Raw genomic sequence first — 24,260 nt, 5'->3', positions numbered from 1 at the left:
TATTGCATGGAGAAGTCGGGGAACAGAATAATGCTATTGATACTGGGAACATGAGAGCTGTGAGGGGCTGAAAGATCTATGATTAGCCTTTTTTTTACGTGAATATTTGCGAGTGGCGATGCCGATGGGGCTGATGCGAAAAGTGGGGAAAGGTGACCTAGAAAAGGGGCCTATAACGAACCCTTTTTTAACTTCTTCGGCGAGGAGAGAGTCGACTGTGTCGGGATCTGAGAGAGCGGATTGAAGATTGTGACATTGGTAGGTAGAATCTGGAATAATTTCTATGCCCAGGTGGAAACCGTGAGTGAAACCATTAATGAGGAAGTTAACGAATTCCCTGTCTGGGTGATGCTTGAGAGCGGTTTCGAGAGCTTTCACCTGTACTGGAGTGGAGAAATGGCGGCCTAGTCAGTCTGCTGAAGAAGTGGGATTATGGTGGCAGGTGTGTCTTGCGTGGGCTCCGCCGCAGAAGGAGCAGGCGTGCAGCAACCGGCAACTGGAGCTTGAGCAGCCGAGGTCATTGAAGTTGTTGCAGATCATCCTGCCTCCTTGGTACAGGATGGGGCGACCTCTTTTGTTGGTTCCCCTATGCGTAAGGGTTTTGGCGGAGGGAGAAGGTTCGCTAGACTTCGGAATGAGGGGATGAGGGGGGTGGCGGTGGTCAGACGGCTGGAGGTAGAAGAAGCGCGAGGAAGAGCGCGAGAGCGGAGAGGGATGACCTATGTACAGGCTGTGGCTGGGTGAGATGGAGCACCGCAAAGATTGCAGGAGAGAGAAGCGCGGGCGGCAAAAATGCGGCAGTATAATTCGGAATCGAGAGAACCCCAGTAAGTGCCTAGGTTAAACTGTTGCAAGCGACCTGCTGCTTGATTGGCGAAAAGAATGTGATATTGATAAAACCTGGTGCCCCCGAACCGTAGGGCCATGTCAAGAACTATGGAGAGATAGTTGTCGAATTCAGATCTGCAATCTGGAAAGATTGCGCAAATAGTGTCTCTGTAAAGAGAAAAAGCGAGAGCGAATTCAACGGGTGTGAGGTCTTTGGAACAGGAACTTAAAGAATTACTAAATTGCATGGGACCTTGGTTTGTATTAATTTCTCTAGGTTGACAAAAACAGATCAGAGAAGGTTGCAGGAGAAGTGCTAGATCGACATAATTACCATTCAGGATTTGCTGGCGAAGAGGAGAAATGGGGGAGGGCCGTGGTACGTTAGCGGATGACTGAGCTGGAGGAACTGCTGTAGCGAGATTAAAATTATGATTAACATTGGGGAGAGTGTTTGAAAGGGGAGGAGGCAGGGGTAAGGTATTTGAGAGAGAGGAAGTGGTAGGAAAAAGGTTAGAGGAGAGTGAAGAGGGGAATGAGGAAGAAAATCCTGCTGCGCTATACTGAGCTGGATTTGCCGCAACTTGAGAAGAACCAGAGGTCGTGGCGTTTATGGGGGTGGGGAGAACTGAGGAGGAGAAGGGGGGGTGGAGAGAAGAATGAGATGGTGGGATTTGAGGAGTCTGTGAAGCGATTGCTGAAGATAGCATCTGAGAGAGGTCGGCTAGGCAGGGTGCATTTGGTGGGGGATGTGATACGACCTGGCTCCCGCGAGGGGGAGCTGTTGCCGGGTGCAGGGGCCTCGAAGGCGTGGGCCGGATGACGTCTGAGGTGACGAGGGAGGAAGAGGATGCTGGAGAAAAACCTGGACGTCCGGGGTATTTGGATGACGGCAGGGCTGACGTTTGCTGCAGACCTGAGGAGGAGAGCAATTGAAAGAGCCTCAATTTGTTGTCAGAGCGACTGAAGGGGATTCCTTTTTCTTTTAATGAGCGGTGGAGACGGGCGATGGTCCAGCCTTTGAGGAGCTGGCGAGTTAGAACGCCTGAAGAAGGTCGCAGAGATGAAGCCGGGTTGGTGTTCTGGAACTGCGGCGTTTGGAAATGGCGTCTGGGACCGGGAGAACGAAGTCGACGGCTGGGCCCGCGGCGTATCCCTCGGCCGCGGGGTGAATGTGACGTCGATGGCTGGACCATGGTTGGACCATGGTTGCACGAGGTGCTGCTGACGGTGAGGAGTGGAGCTGGGTTTGAGGGTCGAAGATCACAGAACGGAGGCCTTTGGAGCCGGAGGCTTGTTTTGTGACCTGAGGAGGAGAGGTTGAGGCAGCTGGAGGCGGATCGAAGAGGTCGTCCAAGTCGGAGTGGTCGGGCTGGAGAGAAAGAGCGTCTTCCATTGTAAGTAGAACTTTTTTGTTGATGAGCAACGTAGTCGTTGACAAACAATGTAACAGACGTGGAATGGCTCTCGAGCAGGGTATATATTATGGGCTGCTTAGGAAATTGGAGGTGTGGTAACTTAAGTTAACCTAAGTTAACAAGTTAACTTAGGTTAACTTGTTAACCTAAGTTAACAAGTTAAGCAGTTAACTTAGGTTAACTTGTTAACCTAAGTTAACAAGTTAACTCCATTTAGTTAACTTAGGTTAACTTGTTAACTCCATTTAAGTTAACTTAGGTTAACTTGTTAACCTAAGTTAACAAGTTAACTCCATTTGTCATTCAGCCATGTTTCTGTCAGAAATAAAGCATCAATATTATGCTCGGTGATGAAATCATTAATTAATAGTGCTTTAGCACAGAGAGATCTGGTGTTTAAAAGAGCCAGTTTAAATGACTTGGGGGCTGAAAGTTCTTCAGTCTGAGGTTCCTTTAGGCACGGGATCAGTCTGAGGTTTGAATTAAGACTGCTGTTTTTTGTATTTCTGTTTTTTGTAACTTTCCTTGTAGTGATCCGGACAGGTAATGTCCTGTTTGGCAGTGCCCGGGGACAGACACATTCTGGTGGAAGACGATTGTAAAAATAATATCTGGACCCCGGTTTCAGACCTCAGAAACGCAGAGTGCTGGATCCTCAGGGAGGTCAGAGGCAGGTGGCTTAGATGAAGTGAGGTCTGCTATGTTAGAGCAATGGGGAGTCGTGCCGAGGCAAACCAGTTGATCCATACTATCCTGCTGGGAGGAGGAGGAGTCCGTCCGCCTTCCTTTCTGACCCAAATCCTCCACCAGCATCTTCAGGCGGCTCAGGTGCAGCCCAGCTCTCTTTAGTGATTGACTTCCTGGGAAACTCTGATCTTGTGAGTGAGTGTAGGAGCAGAGAGGGATGAGGGAAGGAGAAGGGAGGGGGGAAAGATGAGGGGGGGGGAAGGAGGAGGGGAACCAGTCATTTTGTCCCCAGTCGTTTTATCACTTTGTTTTGGGACATTCGGGTCCTGATAAGCGGAGGCTTCCATTCTAGTCAGACATCCTTGAGCCTGTTCTTCTGAAGCAAAGGTCACATTGTTGTTCTTGTTGATAAAATGAAAAATGTTTGCAGTGAGCAGCCTTGTCCCATGTTTGTTAAGATTGCGTCTTGCCTCTTCCAAAGAGGTGAAAGCGCTGCCAGTAGATCCAGAGGTTATCGATGAAGGTCACTGAGCTGGCAGAGCAGGCTTTAATCAGCCATTTGTTTATCATGACCAGCCTGGAATGTTTTTCGTCTCCCCATTGAGGCGATGGAATTGGACCACTGAGAAATAACTTCGTTTTTAATTTTCCCATAGTGTCCAGAAGAATATTAAAGTCCTTTTTCAGAATCTCCGATTTTTGCTTTGCCAGATCGTTGGCTCCAACATGCACAACTAAAGTCTCAATGTTTGCCTGATCAGTGGTTAGAGAGAGCACTTTGCGAGTCAAATCAGATACAGTGTCACCAAGAAAAGAAACCACTCTGGTTTTCTTGGGGTTGCAAATATGACTGATTCCATTTACTGTCTCATCTCCAACAATAAGCACTCTTGGCATACCTTTCGTTTTCCTGGTGGTCATTTTGTCTTTCGGAGCTTTGTGGGGTGGATGTGTTGGTTTAGCCTCATTGTTGATGTTTGAAGGTGGGTTTTCACTCAGAGGCTCTGGCTGGAGTGCAGAAAATCTGTTTTTCAGTGGGATTCCCTCGGAGTCTGAATGTTTTGAGGCTTGGGCTGGTCGCTTTGTCCTTGGGAGCGGGGTCGGTGGAGCCGTTTTGGTTCCAACTGCTTGTTTGCTATTCTTTGGCAGAGCAGGTGTTGAAGTTGAAGGTGGGTTTCGGCTCAGAGCCGGCCACGCTGTTTCGTCCAGGTGAGGGGTTCTCCCCGTTAGTCGTCTCATGGGATCTGCAGTGTAAGACTTTTGTTTCGGCTTGGCGCCCTGAGCGATCCAGGGTGAGCTGCTTGGTGCAGGGTGTACGACCTCTCCGCTGGTTTGAGGAAGAGTTGTTTCATTTCCACAGGTAGCGTTGATCTCAAAGTTCACCTCCAGCCGTTGAATCTTCGTTTCTAAAAACTGAAGTCATTGTAGAATACTATTAATGTCCTTGGGGTCGGACGGGGGCATTTTGCCCTAGCTCAACTTGGAGGTGAAGAAAAGTAAGGTAAAAATAAAAGTGAGAAAATCTCCCAGTCCTTAGGTCTGAAGTAATCCAGTTATGTCGATAACGTAAATGTAACCATAAAAATTGTGACTTTAAAAATAATTCACAGGCATAGTTATCAGTAAGGACGGGAGAAAGCAGGATAAGCTGTTCCTCCTTCAGCTGCCAAAACAAAAATTTAAAAAAAGTTTAAAAAAAACCCCTAAAAAAACCCAGATTGGATATAGGTATAGGAAATATTGTGTGTGTTGTTGGGGTGGGTCTTGCTGCATATTGTGAACTTATTGTTTCTTCTGCAGGACAAATTTTTTTCACTGCTGATGTGACCGGTGGACTTCTGCATTGTATTGTATAGTTACTCACTATGCTGCTAAGAAAAGTTATAAAATCAGGTTTTCAAAAAATAGAGAGAGAAAGAAAAAGGCAAGAGTGTTAATTTACAACCCAGTTTTTCTCCATGAGAGTTGAGTAGACTGTGAGATTATCAAACATTTAATATAGTTAGCTTAGCTACAAACTACTTAGCTACAAACTACTGTTTGCCTCTTTTTCACTAGCATTTAATGAATTAAGGAAAAAAATTACCAACGTATTCATATATTTAACTTGTGAGATGCCTTTTTATGTGCCTTAATAATCTTTTACTATTTTTGTTAAATTTGCAAAGAATAAAAAATTGATAATCCTGATGTTGTTTAACAAAGTAACCAATCCATTTTCAAATGTATAATGTAAGATCTATAAGTCAACGGCAGTAGCTGCAGTTCATAATCCAGACCAGATGGTGGCAGTATTGCACACTTTCATTTTTTGTTTTTCAAAAAACACCTAAAAAAGAAGGAAAGCCTTGAAAGCCAGTAACAGACACTGTTCAAATTTGCCATTTTTACTTTCATAATATCGCCTTAAAAGTAAAGAGAGCCTTGCCTTGATAATAGTTAGTAATTTTGGTAAATTCAAGCTGGTGACGTCCGAGTCCGAGTTAGATGACAACACAACTGGACAAGAACCAGATGGAAATTAAATGTGGGTCACAAAAGTAGCCTGAAGGGACGAAGGGCTGCTAACGTGTTGCTAGCTATGTAGTGTTATGTCGAGTCAAGAATGTCACCGGTATTGCGTTTGAACGTCTTTAATGTTGAACATAACACTAACACATTCTCGGGTTGCTGAACAGTGTGCTCGCGGCTCTAACGTCTCTACTGCATACGTCACTTCCTGGTTCTACTCCAATGTAACCTTACACATAAATAGTTCCATTACATTACATCACCCTTTCTTTGAGTCTTTTAAGACAAAGTAACAAATTAACAGTGGGTTTTCTCTCTCTCTTTTTTTTAACAGAGCATGAGATTCCAAACACGTCTTTCTTCTTCAAACATCCAATGATTTTCTTTTTTTTTATTAGCCTTAGCTGAAGTAAAATATTTAACTCAAGCCCAACAGCACCTTCTCAGAATAAACCTCACAATTATGCCCATAATTGCATAGGTCAAAATAGCTGAATAACCTCTTCAGTTGGTGTAATCAGCGTATCCTGTAGGTAATTTAACAGCCCTGCCACTAGAAGTTGTACGAACTGGAGTCCCAGGTAAGCTAAGATTAACCGGGTCTGGAGAGTCACACCCTGGTTCTACAGGTGAAGAAGATGGGTGTAGCTCATTTTCACTCTGAACCTGTGGCAGTCCATCTGTTGCAGGAGTAGGTGGTGCAGCTATCCTCTCCCATGGTCGACTAGGCAGTGTGGTAGTAAGCAATGGTTCTCTCCGCTGAGCGGGTTTTGACTCTTGGTAGTGTGCACAAGTAGTAACCATTTGTCTTATCTCACTGCTTAATCCTGGCCACCAGACACTACATTTGGCTCTTTCTCTGCATTTCACAATGCCTTGATGTCCATCGTGAATGCGCTGCAGAATCTCAGGCTGTAGCTGTTGTGGTATAACAATTCTGTCATTATACAGAAGCAGGCCTTTTGACATGGTAATAGAATATGGCTTCACACCTTCCGGGACTTTATTTGAATTTTTAGGCCAACCTGTCTGCAAAAAGGTTTGCACTGTTTGAAGGGTCACATCCTGCTGTGTGTGTTGTTTGATTAAATCCTGCTTGGTAGGAGAAATAGGCCAAGAGCTTTGTGTTGCATCTTCATACGCTTCCATTTCCTCCAGCAGTTCTGCTATGTCATGAGATGTGGACGCCTGTGGGTGGCGTGAAAGGGTATCTGCTACTAAAAGTTCTTTCCCTGGCACGTACACAGCTGTGGGGTTGTACCGCATCATTCTCAGCAAAAGTCTCTGACATCTAAGTGGCACTGAATGAAGATCTTTGCTGTTTATGAGAGGTATCAGTGGCTTGTGGTTGCTCTGTAAGGTCAAAGAGTTCAGGCCATAAAGGTATCTGCCGAATTTCTCACATGCCCAAGACTGCTGCAAGACATTCCTTTTCAATTTGTGCATATCGTTGCTCAGCATCGGTGAGTGTTCTGGAACAATAGCTCACTGGTTTTAACTGTCCATTATGGTCTTGAAGTAAACCCCCCCTGAACCATAACTGCTAGCGTCTGCACTGACAACAGTCGGTTTGGTTACATCATAGAATGCGAGGACTGGTGACTTTGTGACAAGTTCTTTCACTTTACTGAATGCTTCTTCTTGAGCAGTGTCCCAAGTCCAAGTCACATCACTTTTAAGCAGATCATTGAGAGGCTTTGTGACCTCAGAAAGACTTGGTAGGGATCTGCCCAAGTAGTGAATCATTCCAAGAATCCTCCTCAGATCGGAAACATTCTTTGGTGGTTCAAGTTCTGTGATTGCATTGACTTTGGCTTTATCTGGCCTTGTGCCATGTTCATCAATACAGTGTCCAAGATAATGGAGTTGTTTCTGACGTAGGAGGCATTTCTCATGGTTTAACCTCAACCCTGCTTCCTTAAGTGTGTCCAGTGTTTTTTTTAGTCTCGCTTCATGTTGCTCTGGAGTGTCTGCATAAATGAGTATGTCGTCCATGTATGTTGCTACTCCTTCTTGTCCTTCCAAGAGTTTTGTCATCTCACGCTGAAATATTTCCGGGGCACTGGTAATACCAAATGGTAGCCTGTTGAAGTAGTATCTACCAAATGGGGTTATAAAGGTTGTTAATTTGGCGCTCTCTGGATCAAGTGGTATTTGCCAAAATCCGCTTGCAGCATCTAACAGTGAAAACACTTTGGCGCCTGCCAGCTTAGGCAGAATGTCATCCACCGTTGGTAGGACATACTTTTCCCTTTTGACTGCTTTATTTAGCTCTTTCAAATCGACGCAGATTCTAATTTGTTCTTTGTTTTTCTTTGGCACGGGCACCATTGGAGCACACCACTCTGTTGGATCTGAGATTGGTTGAATCACTCCACAGTTTACCATACGATTCAGTTCTTTCTTCACTTTTGGTAACATGGGAACTGACACTCTCCTTGCTGTTGTCACACTATAGGGAGCTGCACCCTCTCTTAGAGTGATCTTAACAGGTTTGATTTTCAGCCTTCCTATTTCATCAGGACAGGATTCACTGATTTGTGCTGGAGCTCTTATTTCCTCCATGCGTTTTATCAGGCCCATGGCAACTGCAACATTGCGACTCAGGAGGTGGCTGCATTGGGGTTCTTTAATCACATTGACTTTAAATCTGAATCTTTTGCCTTTCCTCATTGTAGTGGCTATAAAATAACCCATACAATTCAGTTTGCCTCCAGGGCTCTCTAGTTTGTTTATTGGTTTTCTTAGTTTTGGCTTAAAGGCAAGCTTTTCAAATGTCTCTGATGGTATAACACCTGTATCAGCCCCTGAGTCAATTTTAAAGACGATGTGAGAACCTTGAATTGGCAGGTTTACAGTCCAAGCTTTTGAAGAATCTTCCACGTCTGTGACTCCTCCCAGAAAGTATGTGGCATTTATTTCAATGTTCCTTGTAGGTGCAGTAATTTCACTGACCACACGGGAGCGACAAACGACCGCAAAATGACCCAGCTTTTTACAGCTTCTGCACTCGGCATTCCTAGCTGAGCATTTATCATTCTTTGCATGTACTCGACCACATCTTGTGCACTTGCGACCTTTATTAACATTTTGATAATGTTTTGGTTTGACTCCTCCTGTGTTCTGTGCTTTGTTTGCATGACTTTCGCTGTGTGTCAGCCTCTCTCGGTGTTGTTGGCGCTTGTAAGCCACTTCACTCAGGTTAGCACAAGCATTAGCTCCTTGCTCGCTTACGTGCTGTTTTACTTGCTCTGACTGTCTCACAAGCTCCATCGCTTTACTGAGGGTTAAGTCAGGCATCATTTGCAGCTTCTCAGACATTTCTTTGTCAAGTATTCCTATGACCAATCTGTCTCGGATATTTTCTTCTTTAACGCGGCCAAAATCACAGGTGTCTGCTAACTCATGGAGAGTTCTTATGTATTCCTCCGCGGTCTCCCCCTGAGCGCGCTGATGAAAACGAGCTTTCATGTATTGTGTTCACTTTGGGGACGAAGTAGTTGTCTAGTTTGTTTAAAACTATCTCATAATCCTCTTCGTCCTCTCCTTCTTCAAAAGTGAACGTCTTGAACACTTGTTCCGCTTCCTTCCCGAGAGAATAAAGCAACGTACAGACCTGGACCTCGCCGTCTTCTAGGTTTAGCTTTGTGGCTACCCGGTAGCGCTGAAATCGCTGCCGCCATTCAGGCCACTGCTCCGGCCGTGAAAAATCAAAGGCTTCTGGAGGTGGGAACTTTGCCATCTTCCGACGTCTTCTGACACCATGTAGTGCTATGTCGAGTCAAGGATGTCACCGGTATTGCGTTTGAACGTCTTTAATGTTGAACATAACACTAACACATTCTCGGGTTGCTGAACAGTGTGCTCGCGGCTCTAACGTCTCTACTGCATACGTCACTTCCTGGTTCTACTCCAATGTAACCTTACACATAAATAGTTCCATTACATTACATACACCAAGCACTGCAGCTAATATTAGCTGGTATTTCGCCGGTGGACATAAATACAGTAAAGTAATATTCTAATCACGTAAATTCAAGCTGGTGACGTCCTAGTCCGAGTTAAACGACAACACAACTGGACAACAACCGATGGAAATGATATGTGGGTCACAAAAGGAGCCCGAAGGGACGAAGGCTGCTAACGTGTTGCTAGCTAGCGGTAAGTTTGCTTATTAATTATCTTCGTTTAATTATAAACAGTGCAGTAAAGATATATAACATACGTTGGTTTCATAAATAATTATTTTATCAATGTTATTATGACTTGTATGATTATTACTATAGCAATCATTCAGCTTCATGTTATAACTGCATGGAGGCTCTGTTTGTTGCGACTTATACTTTTATTCATAAACTGAACCTGGTTTTAATTCAGCTCCATATGACAAAGAGACTTTGATATTGTGAGGTTGTTGTTATAACTCGTTCATCAATGTTTTTATCTTCAACATATTTTTGCAGTCTAAGCAAATGAAGATGAAAGAGGAAGCCAGAGAAATCAGGTGTTAGGAAACCTAAAGACTTTCCTCTCAGAAGAAGCTCTGGCTCCACCAGATCAACAACCAGCTCTGAGGATGAACCTCCACATTGTCTTCATAATGTAATTTTTTATTTATTTATTTTTTTTTAAATGAGCAGCTAGCTACATTTTCACCAACAAAAACTGGTGTGTTAATAAACATGATTTGATTTAAAGATAACTGGACAGAAATTCTCCCCTTGATAATCTAGCATTTCTCTTTCATGCATTTTATTCANTCTGACTGTCTCACAAGCTCCATCGCTTTACTGAGGGTTAAGTCAGGCATCATTTGCAGCTTCTCAGACGTTTCTTTGTCAAGTATTCCTATGACCAATCTGTCTCGGATATTTTCTTCTTTAACGCGGCCAAAATCACAGGTGTCTGCTAACTCATGGAGAGTTCTTATGTATTCCTCCGCGGTCTCCCCCTGAGCGCGCTGATGAAAACGAGCTTTCATGTATTGTGTTCACTTTGGGGACGAAGTAGTTGTCTAGTTTGTTTAAAACTATCTCATAATCCTCTTCGTCCTCTCCTTCTTCAAAAGTGAACGTCTTGAACACTTGTTCCGCTTCCTTCCCGAGAGAATAAAGCAACGTACAGACCTGGACCTCGCCGTCTTCTAGGTTTAGCTTTGTGGCTACCCGGTAGCGCTGCCGCCATTCAGGCCACTACTCCGGCCGTGAAAAATCAAAGGCTTCTGGAGGTGGGAACTTTGCCATCTTCCGACATCTTCTGACACCATGTAGTGCTATGTCGAGTCAAGGATGTCACCGGTATTGCGTTTGAACGTCTTTAATGTTGAACATAACACTAACACATTCTCGGGTTGCTGAACAGTGTGCTCGCGGCTCTAACGTCTCTACTGCATACGTCACTTCCTGGTTCTACTCCAATGTAACCTTACACATAAATAGTTCCATTACATTACATACACCAAGCACTGCAGCTAATATTAGCTGGTATTTCGCCGGTGGACATAAATACAGTAAAGTAATATTCTAATCACGTAAATTCAAGCTGGTGACGTCCTAGTCCGAGTTAAACGACAACACAACTGGACAACAACCGATGGAAATGATATGTGGGTCACAAAAGGAGCCCGAAGGGACGAAGGCTGCTAACGTGTTGCTAGCTAGCGGTAAGTTTGCTTATTAATTATCTTCGTTTAATTATAAACAGTGCAGTAAAGATATATAACATACGTTGGTTTCATAAATAATTATTTTATCAATGTTATTATGACTTGTATGATTATTACTATAGCAATCATTCAGCTTCATGTTATAACTGCATGGAGGCTCTGTTTGTTGCGACTTATACTTTTATTCATAAACTGAACCTGGTTTTAATTCAGCTCCATATGACAAAGAGACTTTGATATTGTGAGGTTGTTGTTATAACTCGTTCATCAATGTTTTTATCTTCAACATATTTTTGCAGTCTAAGCAAATGAAGATGAAAGAGGAAGCCAGAGAAATCAGGTGTTAGGAAACCTAAAGACTTTCCTCTCAGAAGAAGCTCTGGCTCCACCAGATCAACAACCAGCTCTGAGGATGAACCTCCACATTGTCTTCATAATGTAATTTTTTATTTATTTATTTTTTTTTAAATGAGCAGCTAGCTACATTTTCACCAACAAAAACTGGTGTGTTAATAAACATGATTTGATTTAAAGATAACTGGACAGAAATTCTCCCCTTGATAATCTAGCATTTCTCTTTCATGCATTTTATTCATTGTTGGCTTTCAGGGCCCTGTGATGGACTGGTGACCTGTCCAGGATGAACCCTGCCTCTCATCTGATGACTGCTGGAGATGGGCACCACCAGCCCCCCTCACCACCCTGCAAGGATCATTGTGTTCAGATCATGGATGGAAAACTTTTAAGGTAGTTTGTCTCCTTAAGTCCACACTTAAAACAGCTTCATAGTTAATGCCAACATCAACTGATTCGATGATATTGCTGACTATTTTTTTCTACTTCTAACATAAACAGGCAAAGAAGTCACCCAGAAATGTTTTTCCACCCCAGGCATTCGGTCCCAAACATCATCACTTCTGATGATGTCACATACATGGCGAGTCCACAACGACTTGAAATTGGAAATATTATTTTTTTATTTGCCATTTTTCTGTCCTCTTTAAAATACAAATGCTTTCTCTGTTTAATTGCTCTATTGTTCTTTTTTGTAGGTTTCTGTAAGGTGCAGTGAACGGGAATGTTCTGTCGTTGATCCTCACTCATGTTAGGAACATACCAACAGTGTCATGAAGTGTCATTCAGTAAATAATGACAATTTTAATGAGAATTTGCTTATGCACACCCCATCAAATAAAGTGTTACCAAAATGGTAATATATTGAAAGCACAATTTAATTATAATTTTTGTTCTTTAAAATAATAACTTTCATGTTGTTTTGTCACACTTAAATTTTCATGTTCATTGTGTTCACTTTTGATGTGTAAACTGATCATTTATGTAAAGTTCATAAAGTTGTGAGTAAAATTGGACAATTTTAAAATGTCGGTAATAAAACAAAATATTTGAATTACCTTGAACGTCTTGTGTAATTAATCTTTCCATGTAATTGTAGCCTAAAACAATGTAAATACTGCAGTGTTGTTATGCATGTGATGTACAAAATAGGAAAGTAGGAATAAAGAAGACTTTTATGAGTAATTAAAATTGTACTTTATTAGCAATGGCAGTAAATCATAACTAAAAATTAAGTGTAATTTAAATACATTACTAATATATTAGCAGTATATTTAAAATATATTTAAAGTATATTAAAAGTATATTTTTATTATAATTCTATGACATAATTAGTACACTCAAAATATATAAATAGTACAAAAAAAAGTATACTTAAAGTATACTAAGTACAACTTGAAGTTGTTCCAAAAAAGTACGTTAAAGTATACTAGGTAAACTAAAAATTGTAATTTAATACTATTTAAATACTATTAAAATATACTCAGCACAAAAAAGTTATTCCAAAATAGCACAGTTTAAGTACATCAATCAAAGTATGCTAAAGTATGCTAAAATGTAGTTTACTAAAGTATACTTTTTTTTTTACTAGGGAAAGTTTAATTTACATCAAATTTAGACGTAATTAAAATACGGTTTTCCAAATTTGCCACAATTCAGCCATTTTAACACAAAGCCTTTGGACAGTAGTCATTGGACAGGAAGTAAACTTTGATAGTCACACAGTATGAAATCTACTGGGATGGAATCCTTCATCTATCAGACTATTGCAGTTTATATCCTCACAACTGATTAGCTATAGCTATTCATATTAATCTTTGTTATGTGTCGGAAGAGACACATAATATCATTCTGCATCAACAGAATGATAATACAGCCAGATGGCTGCGGTCACCACTGTCAACTGGACATTATCAGACTCATCCAAAACAAAAACAACTTCCTTCAGGAGTTCATATAAAATGCCCACAAAATGTGTATTTTGACAAGACCAAACTGTGACAGTTACTTTATTATTTCTTCTTCTTCCTGTTTAATTACTAAGCCATTTGTGAAGAGGTTTTCTTTCACTTCGTAGGTTTAATTATCTTTATTGGCAGCTGTCAGTGGATATCCTGCAAGCTGTCAAGCAGAAAACAGCGAAGGCTTAACTTCTGCTTTTATCCACTGCAGTCCCACTCTTTAACCACACTGTTTCACTCTGGGTCGCTTTTAATGAAACCCTGGCAAGATGCAATAAACACATTGTCAATGGAAAACACCATCCAGCTGTCACTCACTCTCTGCTTCTCTCCATTGTGTTCATTCAGTTCCTACTCTCCTCTGCTAGTTTTTTCTCCATCTCATCCAGTCTGGATGTGAAGCAGCAGCAACGTTTATATCTTTATAGTGCAGCATTTAGACAGACGCCTCTGGCTCACACAGAGCTCATGCAAACACTGCTCCACTCTGACTGGAGATAAAATATGCCTTTGTATGCTAAATAGAGTTAAAGGTAAATATGTACCTACAACATAAAGTACATACTGTAGTTACAGAAATATGGTAAAATGTAAAGAAATGTAAACCACTCCCTGTGTGCTTTTAAGCACAGCAAAGGAAGCTACATATGCTGTAATAAAGTAAATTAGTAAGATTTTCTTTATTAGCTATGAAGGAAAAATGTGAAAAAGGTTTTAATTTTCATGAAAAAACATTCATCAAAGGTAGCTTCACCATGTTTTTAATGCAGATGAGTTTCTCTGTATTGCGTGAAACAAGTTATTTTCTCTCAAATTATGGTTGCACTCATAATAAATGTGTCTCTAACAAGGCATGATCATACAAACATGCAGCATTGTTACAAAATGTTGCCCACATTTATTTCTGCATCAACAGAATGATAGTACAGAAAATGTCTGGTGGGAGTGAATCCTTATTATATTACATTATGTCTTTGAAAAATATGAAACATCTCCTCACCTCTAGGCTTTATTTATTTATGCAACAACGAAAGAAAATCAGCTGGTAAGAAAAAAAAAACTAAACTTAGAAAACACTTTTTTAAAAGAATGTTCTTCTTTTCTTTTTATTATTTAAAAACTAGGAAATTACTTCCATTTTAAGAAACAACAAAAACATTTTCATGTTTTTATTCCAGAGAGCTGTCTGCAGAGCTAAGCTAAAACCGTTAAGGACAGACCATCCTGTGTATATCTTTTGCTGTCTTGAGTTACTATGAATATGAAGCTATGCTTCATAATTTAAATTAAGATATTTTATAAAATCTAGGAAAAAAGATTCATTCTAGTATTTAGCAAATATAAATATTTTTGGCATTTGCATCGACTTTCCTTAAACTGATCCACACAGGAAAAGAAAAAAAAAAACAACTTCAGAGGGAAGGTCTGCAGCTGCATCAGCAACAGCTCCAAGCATCTGCAGGAGCTGGTATGGACATCAGAGAAGATTGTCCAAGTACCACTAACGTCACAGCAAGTCACCTTCCCCTGAGGGCCCTGCAGAGCCGGCCTCATCCTCTGAGTTTACTGACTGGTATCACCAGGATCCTGTTGAACTACAAACAGCTTGTATCCTAAAGTTACAAGCTGTAACTTTAGGATACAGCTTGTAACTGATTAATCACTGCCTCTTCAATTTATTTATGTACATATGATAAAGATGAAGATTCTTTGAATGTGTGCATCTTGGCTGTACTTTTTTTCTGTTGGAGTTTTAAATACAAGAATTCACTGGTAAAATAAGAAGCATTCTCATTTTATGAAACTCAACCCATGAGGTCATCTGTTTGCCAATTTGTCTTTAAGGTCAACATTTAGAGCCTTTTGAAGAGCTCTGAAGAGTTCTGCAGACTTCCTCCTGCTCTCTGCCTCCTTCATATCTGCCTAATGTAAAAAAAAAAGGAAAATAGGCCACTAGATCCAGCCAACTACAGAAAACATCAAATAAATAAAATTAATGAAGACGGAAAAGTTCAAAGGTATGGATACGCACTGCATGTCACATAGTCCACCACTTACCAAAGAGGAGACTGCATGTCTCCATGACATTAAATGTTGTGACATGAATTAAGTTTCCAAATTAAATTGGATTAAAATATATATTTTTCAGATCTTAAGTTTTATCCAGTATTGAGTCTCAAAAAACATAAAACTCTTGAGGCCTGACTGACACTAAAAATACAACTAGCAACATAAATCACACCACAGAAAACAAAGAAAGCTTTGGAGTGAGAAACACAAACCATATGAAAATACATTTCACTTTCAGACTCATTAAACAAATATCACTATTTATGAACTATATTACTACATCTAAAAACTATAGAAATATATCACATATTTTATAAGCCACTATTACTCTAATCAAACAGAAGTTTGTTACCATAATACCACAAATAATGACAAAATATGTGCTTTTATTTCTGCACTGGATTCATGAAACAGATTATACTAAATACATGCAGACAAAAACACATCCATAAAGTATAACAGATGCAGCAAAATAATTTTTTTAGTAAGGTGGCAGTTGCCTTCTCTCCTGCCAGAAACAACAGATGCAAAAATGAACATAGAGGAAATATTTGGTCACGCAGAGACCTGTACTGAGCTGCCTTTGTATTCTTCCCCTTAGAAGAAAAACAAAACGTATCTTATAGTGTATGTTCCCTGTGTGAGTTGCCATAGTTGCTTTGAGCAACTATGGCAACTCCCCTCCCCACCTTTCACTCGCACGTGGCGCTCTGAGACATGCGCAGTGGTTTCCTCTGAGCGGCAGAAGATGTCTGTCTAATTGTCAGTAATAGAATAGCTCTGCATAAATCATCAGAAATCCGATGGCCACAGCTAACTCAGCAATGCCCCCACCGTCTGTGAATGCTTCGCATTCACAGACGGTGGGGACGTCTAACTTTTTTCGTCACTTAGAAAATAAGCTCAAAGAAAGGTAAGCTCTGTTGACGTGATGTTAGCAAAGCTAGCTGTACAGAGACACATAAGCATTAGTGATGAAAAAAAGTTCTCACTCACTGCACTTAATTATTGTGCGGAGGTGTTGACTGACTTGTCGCATATATGGGACAACGCTGTGTCCAAAAGTCCTCAATATAGTGATGTGGCTTTCAGGAACAGTCTGATTCTTCTGAACGGCTCTTTACTTAGAAAATAGGACTGGAGTGTCACTGAGAGCCATTCTTTGTTCTTGTAATGCTCTGCGTACACTGCAGTAGCTCTCATTATTTTATGTAATTATGTACATTTATATATTTTTTTTAATTAAAAAATAAATAAAACACAAGAACGAAAGAGCACACAGAGCATGCACATTGCTAATGCTCTATGATTGTTTTCATTCAAAGTGGCAGCTGTAATGTGTGCCATGGTGTTAGACTACCTGGCTTCATATAGCAGGAGAGAGGTTGAAAAAAGTCACGGTGAGCACCTTGTGCTTGGTTACTTCTTGCTTGTTGCTCCTTGGTCAGTGTTCATAGTTGAGCGTTATTTACCGTCAGGGCATTGCCTCAATTGCTATGTTTAATGGTGCAGATAGTGATGGTTTCTGACATGAGCAATATGGGCAAACACTCAGGGCGTTATCTTTTTAGGGATGGCACGAGACCACCACAGATTGTAGCACAAAGATGGAAGCAATATTGGTAAAATTCATAAAATCTTTAATATCTAGGTGTTTTTATGGGAATATGGATCTTTGAGATCAATTTGAGAAGCAATTTTGATCATACTTCACCATTTTATCGTGTCATGTAGCGTGGGGCGCTGGAAACTATCCAACAGCTGGACTGACAGAGCAAAAACGATCAACAATTTCTACTGTGCTGTGAGACTGTTTAAGGAGAAAAGCATTTGCTGAGTGGAAGCTGTCTGCCTCCTGACTGCTTCTACATTTCCTTAAGTCAAGTCTGCACACTTTAATGAACCCTTAGTAAGTTTATCAGAGTTCATTTATGGTGCTATGTAAAGTGATGGCCTAACTTGGATGGTTTCTCTGCAAACAAGGTTTTATCTGAGCATGAAAGACATGAAGAAGAGAAGGGTTCAGCCCAGACAGGACATTTTTCTTCACCAGCTCTGATGTAAATATCTGGAGAACAATGAATATGAGTAAATTGATTGAACTGATAGATATGGGTTGGAAACTAACATCAGGATCAAATGAATAAACTGTCCATTATGTCTCAGACTCTAGTAAACTTCAGTTTTTAATACTAAAATATTTGTGCCTTTGTGGAATATCTGTGAATAGTTTGGTGTCACAGATCAAAAACTACTCCTAGGCACGATTCCGATGTCTGATTTTCTATGAAAACACTTTAAAAAAAGAATTGGATTAAAATTTGACGAATTTTGACTTTGAAGCACTTTAAAAAAAAAAAAAAAAAAAAAAGAACTAACATATATATATAATTTTCCCTGGAACTTACACGCCAGTTTCATCTAACAAATTTCCGATGGGAATTGTAAAAACAAACTACTTTTCCTCATCTACATGTTGACATAGCACCAAGCAAAAAAAAACAATTGGACAGATAGGATTTGCTTTCCACTCAGCAGCCTGTAAATACTGTTTAGCAGTGAAGGGTGAAAAGTTGTCCACTGAGTAGCTGCTGCGGCTCATCAAAAAGGCAAATCAAGCCTCAATTTCAACATATTTGTTGCATCTCAGTTCAAACAGGATGTATAGAATAAACAAGTATTGGTCAACATTTCCATTTCTGACAAAGCCTTGGTCCATGCAGGAGTAACAACAGCCAGCTGCAGAGGTAGATCTGCATAAACTCTGGAATTTACTGTTATTTGGTCAATAATGTTATTCTCAGACTTGAGGCAAGACCTCCTTTTGTGTGTCAGGAATTTTGGGTTTTCATGAGCTGTATGCCAAAATCATCAGTATTAAAACAATAAAAGACCTGAAATATTTCAGTTGGTGTGCAATGAATCTAAAATATATGACAGTTAAATTTTTATCATTACATTATGTAAAATAATAAACTATATCACAATATGCTAATTTTTTGAGAAGGACCTGTACAGGAAGCAAAAAAGAGATGCAAACAAACAGCAAATAAAATGCAGCAAACAAAAGAAACTACAGCACTTTTTGTTTCCGGAAGTGCTCCAGACCACTAGAGGGAGTCGAAAAAAAACAGCTGTGTCCAAATTTAGGGTCTGCATCCTTTAAAACGGTGTTCAGAAAGGCAAAATTATTTCTGCTGTGTTACACTTAAAATTACACAAAATGATTTTTTACAATGTTTTTAGGCGAGAATGTAGATGTATAGATCTCAAATATCTGCTCGGTTCATCAATAAATCACTTAATTGCAATATTGCTCCGACTTTTTCGGAGATGTCTGCTCCCGCTGCATTAACAGCCAGCTCCCCTCGCCAGCTGTCAGCTGGCCGGGCGCTCCAGGTTCGGTTCACCGAGAGGGAACGCATGTCTCCCGGCAAATCGTTTTAAAAACTCCCGATAGTTTTCCCCTATGAACAGAGGTGAAACACAGATAATAAGCCAGGTAATAGCTGTACATTTTTTTGGTTCACTAAAGTATTTAATTTATTCCTGAGCAAATGGGTTTGGCTGATTAACCCTCTATGGTATAATGTTGCCATTTGGCAACACATAATTTGAAGCCCTTCCACACATGATGCCACGGCAGCGGGTGTGCTTAAATGACAGAGAGAGTGAAAAGGTGCGAGTGGTTTAGAGCAGTGTTTTTCAACTACTGTTCCGCGGCACACTATTGTGCCGTAAGTGGTCGTCAGGTGTGCCATGGAAATGATTCAATTTCACCTACGGTACCGTATTTTCCGGACTATAAGCTGCTACTTTTTTCCTAAACTTTGAACCATACAGATTGTAGCCTGGTGCGGCTTTTCTGTGTATTTTTCTTCAACCACCAGGGGGCTCTCTAGCAGGAAGTGAATCATTAGAAGTCAAAATTGTAAATCAAAGAAGAACGTGCTAATTTTCATTTACAACAACCACATGCTAGCAACAGGCACGACGGAGAAATGTTTTCAAACTCATATGATGCAGCTTTTAAGTTGAGGGCTGTCGATCTGGCAGTACAGGAGGGAAATAAAGCCGCTGCACTTAAGCTNTTTCACTCACGGTTTTTTCCATTTGCATTCTGGGTAAAAATCTATCTAAAAGCGCGAATGTGCCGTCGCGCATCCCCCCACCCCACCTCCACCCGCTCGACAGTTTCAAAGACAGAACAGCTCTCCCCCCAACCCCCTCGACAAGAATTGTCTAAGGTTTCTTTCTCCAAAAACTACGACCGGCCCCCGACCAGAGAAAGTAACAGCTATGAGGCCCTCGCAGGAAAAAGTTTGGGAACCCCTGGTCTATGGTATAATGTTGCCATTTGGCAACACATCATTTGAAGCCCTTCCACACATATACAGTACCTCCAATTTTACTATTTAGTACACTGAAAGAGAGATGAGACCCTAAGAAAACCAATAGCAGTGTTGAAATTTGTCACATGATTTTCTGCAGAGACATTTGACATCCTTTTCTACAGACCTCTTCACATGGCGGGGCCTCGCCATTTGACTCCTCAGAAATCATGAAAAAAAGTATTTTTATGACATTTTTTGACTGGAAAAAAATACACACTCAACAATAAATGCGGTAAGTTCACTATTCTGTCATTCATTGTGCTCTACTTGATTATTTAATGCTTATTTGATTTAATGATTATTTAATTATTTAATAAACTTGAAATGTTGATGTTGCCGTATGTCAACACTGTACCATTAGCATTACAATTGTATTGTTGGCCGGGCGTATAATCTTCTAAAGTTTGCTATAACAAGGCATCTTGTGAGTCCTTTCGTATTGCATATGAATATCTTTGTTACTTTTTTTTTTCCATTTACATCATTAATGTAACAATGTTTTACAATTTATTAGGAAGAAAAGAATCTAGCAGTTCCTTTTCATGGTAGTGAGGATGCATTAGGATTTAGTGTTGAAGAAAATGAGCAGCTTGCAATTTTGCAATAAAAGTGAGGATGGTGAAGACTATGAGCCAACAATGAGGGTGAACGTGCAATTATGTCTTGTGTGTTGCATTAAACTGGCAGGTTCATAACATACTAAGGATATTTTTGTTTTCTAGGTCCACTTCTTCACTGGAAGCTGAGAGTAATTGCCTCATCAGCTTCCACAAGCAGTAAGGCAAAGACGGCAGGATCAAGACACTCAAAACCATTATATCAATGAAATATGCCAATAAATTAAATTGTTTTTAGCTTTCAAATTAGTTTCATTGTTAACTATTATTGCTACTGGAAACTATTTGGATTTAAGTAAAGGTTTTACAATAATAAGCCAAACTCTCTTGTTTTCATTAGTTTCCACTATGGTACAGTGTTGCCAAATGGCAACGTCAACAAAAAATAAAAAAAACATAATATATTTTTTTAAATTTGTCATTATTTTAAGTCAAATGTCAAAAGTCAAAGTCAAAAGTCAAAAAATATCCCAAACATTTTTTTCCCAACTTGCATCACTATGCATACCATAGAGGGTTAAAGCTAAGCCTTCAAACATAATAGTTTTATTTAACTGTAATGTCTTACTTCCTGAGATGTGGAGAGTATTTGAAAATTAATAATTTGCTTACATTCCTTGCAATACATGTTTAAACATTTTAGAATCAGACAAACAGATTTCCTTTTTACTATGTAACAGCCTTTATTACAAAAGGTGAAGAATAATACAAAAATAAAGAGTAAAAAAACAAACTTAAGAGTCCGTTTTTTTTCCTTCGCTGCTCTGTGCTTCACGTTGTCACGGTTGCTAAGCAACATAACGCCGAGATGGAGGCTATGCAGCTAGCCGAAGGCTACAGCTTCTCTCTTCTGGTCGTCCATATTCGAGGCCTTCGAAAGACCCGTCTTCTGTAGATCGGGCCGTTTCTCACATAGACATAATAAAAGGACAGACGCCTAATGGACCGCTCTCATCTTATCAATATAGATAAATATAAACATAAATAAATAATGATTAATACTGAATGATATTAAGCTATACATGTTTAGCACGCGCACGCACACACACACACACCTACACACACACACACACACATCTAAGGTTTTTTCATGTTTTCCAAGAGCTTAAGAGTGATTGGGTCCAAAATCCGATGCGAGATTCATCCGTGCTAAGACATTTCCCCCTTCTTTCTCACATCGTGTCTTAGGGAAACCTTCACAACAAAAACGGGAGATTTGGGAGGTATCTTACTTTGACAGAGTGAAATAAATAATAGCCATTGCCACCTGTGTAAATTTTGCTGGTGAATGTTATAACATGTAATATTATGATTTTTATAATATATATTATATTGATTCATTTCTATAGTAGGCTCTTGTATGAGATAATCTAAGTCAATGTTAGAGAATAACTGAAACTTTTTAAGATAATCTCGGTTAGCTTTCAGAGCGGGGGCTTAACACCAAGCACTATAGCGCTATACCAGCTGATATTAGCTGGTATTTCGCCGGTGGACATAAATACAGTAAAGTAATATTCTAATCACAAAATATACACAATAGTATGTCCATCTTACTTGCGAAACGTTGTCTGTCGAGCCCTCACGTCAATAGTCCGTCGATCTGATCAACAATATCCCGCAGTGCTGAGGCATCTTCTGCTGTTTTGGTCGAGCAAAGTAGGAGGGTCTTTTGTTTGCGTCTCTGTTTTTTATTTGCTGCATTTTATTTGCTTTTTGTTTACGTCTCTTTTTTTTGTTTCCATCTCTTCTTGTTTGCTGTATTTCATTTGTTTGCGTCTCTTTTTTTGTTTGCATGTTTTCTCTGTTGCTCCGCATTTGCACCTGTCGGCCACCGTAAAAATAACTAGCAGAGCAGGAGTTTAAAATTAACTAATCAACCACAGCTGTCTTTGGGGAGCGCTTATTAATAATCGTAAAATAAATGTAGAGCTGGAAAACCTGATATCATAACGGACTGAATGTTCTGTTTTTAAAGTAATCTCTGCTCGGCTTGCAGAGCGCAGGCGGTTGCCACGGCAGCGGGTGTGCTTAAATGACAGAGAGTGAAAAGGTGCGAGTGGATTAGAACAGTGTTTTTCAACCACTGTTCCGCGGCACACTAGTGTGCCGTGAGTGATCATCAGGTGTGCCGTGGAAATGATTCAATTGCACCTACAGTACCGTATTTTCCGGACTATAAGCTGCTACTTTTTTCCTAAGCTTTGAACCATACAGATTTTAGCCTGGTGCGGTTTTTCTGTGTATTTTTCTTCAACCACCAGGGGGCTCTCTAGCAGGAAGTGAATCATTAGAAGTCAAAATTGTAAATCAAAGAAGAACGCGTTAATTTTTCATTTAGAACAACCACATGCTAGCAGCAGGCACGACGGAGAAATGTTTTCAAACTCATATGATGCCGCTTTTAAGTTGAGGGCTGTCGATCTGGCAGTACAGGAGGGAAATAAAGCCGCTGCACTTAAGCTTGGTGTGAACGAACATAGACATAATATAAGGATAGACCCTCATGGACCGCTCTCGCCAATTGTCGCTGACGAGATTTAGGGCGGCCATCTTGGAGCGGTACNAATTTTTTTCACTGCTGATGTGACCGGTGGACTTCTGCATTGTATTGTATAGATACACTATGCTGCTAAGAAAAGTTATAAAATCGGGTTTTCAAAAAATAGAGAGAGAGAGAGAGAGAGAGAGAGAGAGAGAAAGAAAAAGGTAAGAGTGTTAATTTACAACCCAGTTTTTCTCCATGAGAGTTGAGTAGACTGTGAGATTATCAAACATTTAATATAGTTAGCTTAGCTACAAACTACTTAGCTACAAACTACTGTTTGCCTTTTTTCACTAGCATTGAATGAATTAAGGAAAAAAAATTACCAACGTATTCATACATTTAACTTGTGAGATACCTTTCTATGTGCCTTAATAATCTTTTACTATTTTTGTTAAATTTGCAAAGAATAAAAAATCGATAATCCTGATATAATGTTGTTTAACAAAGTAACCAATCCATTTTCAAATGTATAATGTAAGATCTATAAGTCAACGGCAGTAGCTCCAGTTCATACTCCAGACCACATGGTGGCGGTATTGCACACTTTCATTTTTTGTTTTTCAAAAAACACCTAAAAAGGAAGGAAAGCCTTGAAAGCCAGTAACAGACACTGTTCAAATTTGCCATTTTTACTTTCATAATATCGCCTTAAAAGTAAAGAGAGCCTAGATAATAGTTAGGAATTTTGGTAATTTCAAGCTGGTGACGTCCTAGTCCAAGTTAGATGACAACACAACTGGACAAGAACCAGATGGAAATTAAATGTGGGTCACAAAGTAGCCTGAAGGGACGAAGGGCTGCTAACGTGTTGCTAGCTATGTAGTGTTATGTCGAGTCAAGGATGTCACCGGTATTGCGTTTGAACGTCTTTAATGTTGAACATAACACTAACACATTCTCAGGTTGCTGAACAGTGTGCTCGCGGCTCTAACGTCTCTGCTGCATACGTCACTTCCTGGTTCTATTCCAACGTAACCTTACACATAAATAGTTCCATTACATTACAAGCTAGTGGTAAGTTTGCTTATTAAATATATTTGTTTAATTATAAACAGTGCAGTGAATACATAAACAAACTTATGTTGGTTTCAGAAATAATTACTTTATAAATTTTATTGTGACTTTTATGATTATAACAATTATAACAATCATTTATGTTATAACTGCATGGAGGTTGTGTTTGTTGCAACTTAATATACTTCTCTTA

At 40.0% G+C, this 24,260-nt stretch overlaps 2 protein-coding genes across 2 annotated transcripts in view; one reads left to right on the top strand and one right to left on the bottom strand.

Moving 5' to 3' along the window:
* Nucleotides 1-2,147: 2,147 nt before the first annotated feature.
* fam151b (family with sequence similarity 151 member B) overlaps nucleotides 2,148-24,260 on the top strand; it is an 87,461-nt gene continuing 65,348 nt past the window's right edge. The window contains exon 1 of the mRNA XM_016663747.1: nucleotides 2,148-2,225. The gene's annotated coding sequence lies outside the window, so the exon portion shown is untranslated. The remainder of the gene's footprint in view (nucleotides 2,226-24,260) is intronic.
* On the bottom strand, nucleotides 5,255-8,765 carry LOC107833744 (uncharacterized protein K02A2.6-like). The gene is made up of 2 exons (XM_016663746.1): nucleotides 7,573-8,765; nucleotides 5,255-7,441 (listed from the first exon to the last, which is right to left on the bottom strand). Exons 1-2 carry the CDS (start codon nucleotides 8,763-8,765, stop codon nucleotides 7,396-7,398), a joined length of 1,239 nt encoding a protein of 412 aa, XP_016519232.1. The 3' UTR covers nucleotides 5,255-7,395.

The sequence above is a fragment of the Poecilia formosa genome, unplaced genomic scaffold (genome assembly GCF_000485575.1).
Source record: "Poecilia formosa unplaced genomic scaffold, Poecilia_formosa-5.1.2 Scaffold441, whole genome shotgun sequence".
Taxonomy (NCBI): Eukaryota; Metazoa; Chordata; class Actinopteri; order Cyprinodontiformes; family Poeciliidae; genus Poecilia; species Poecilia formosa.
Note: the sequence above shows the minus strand (reverse complement) of the source record. Positions and strands in the feature narration are given on the sequence as shown.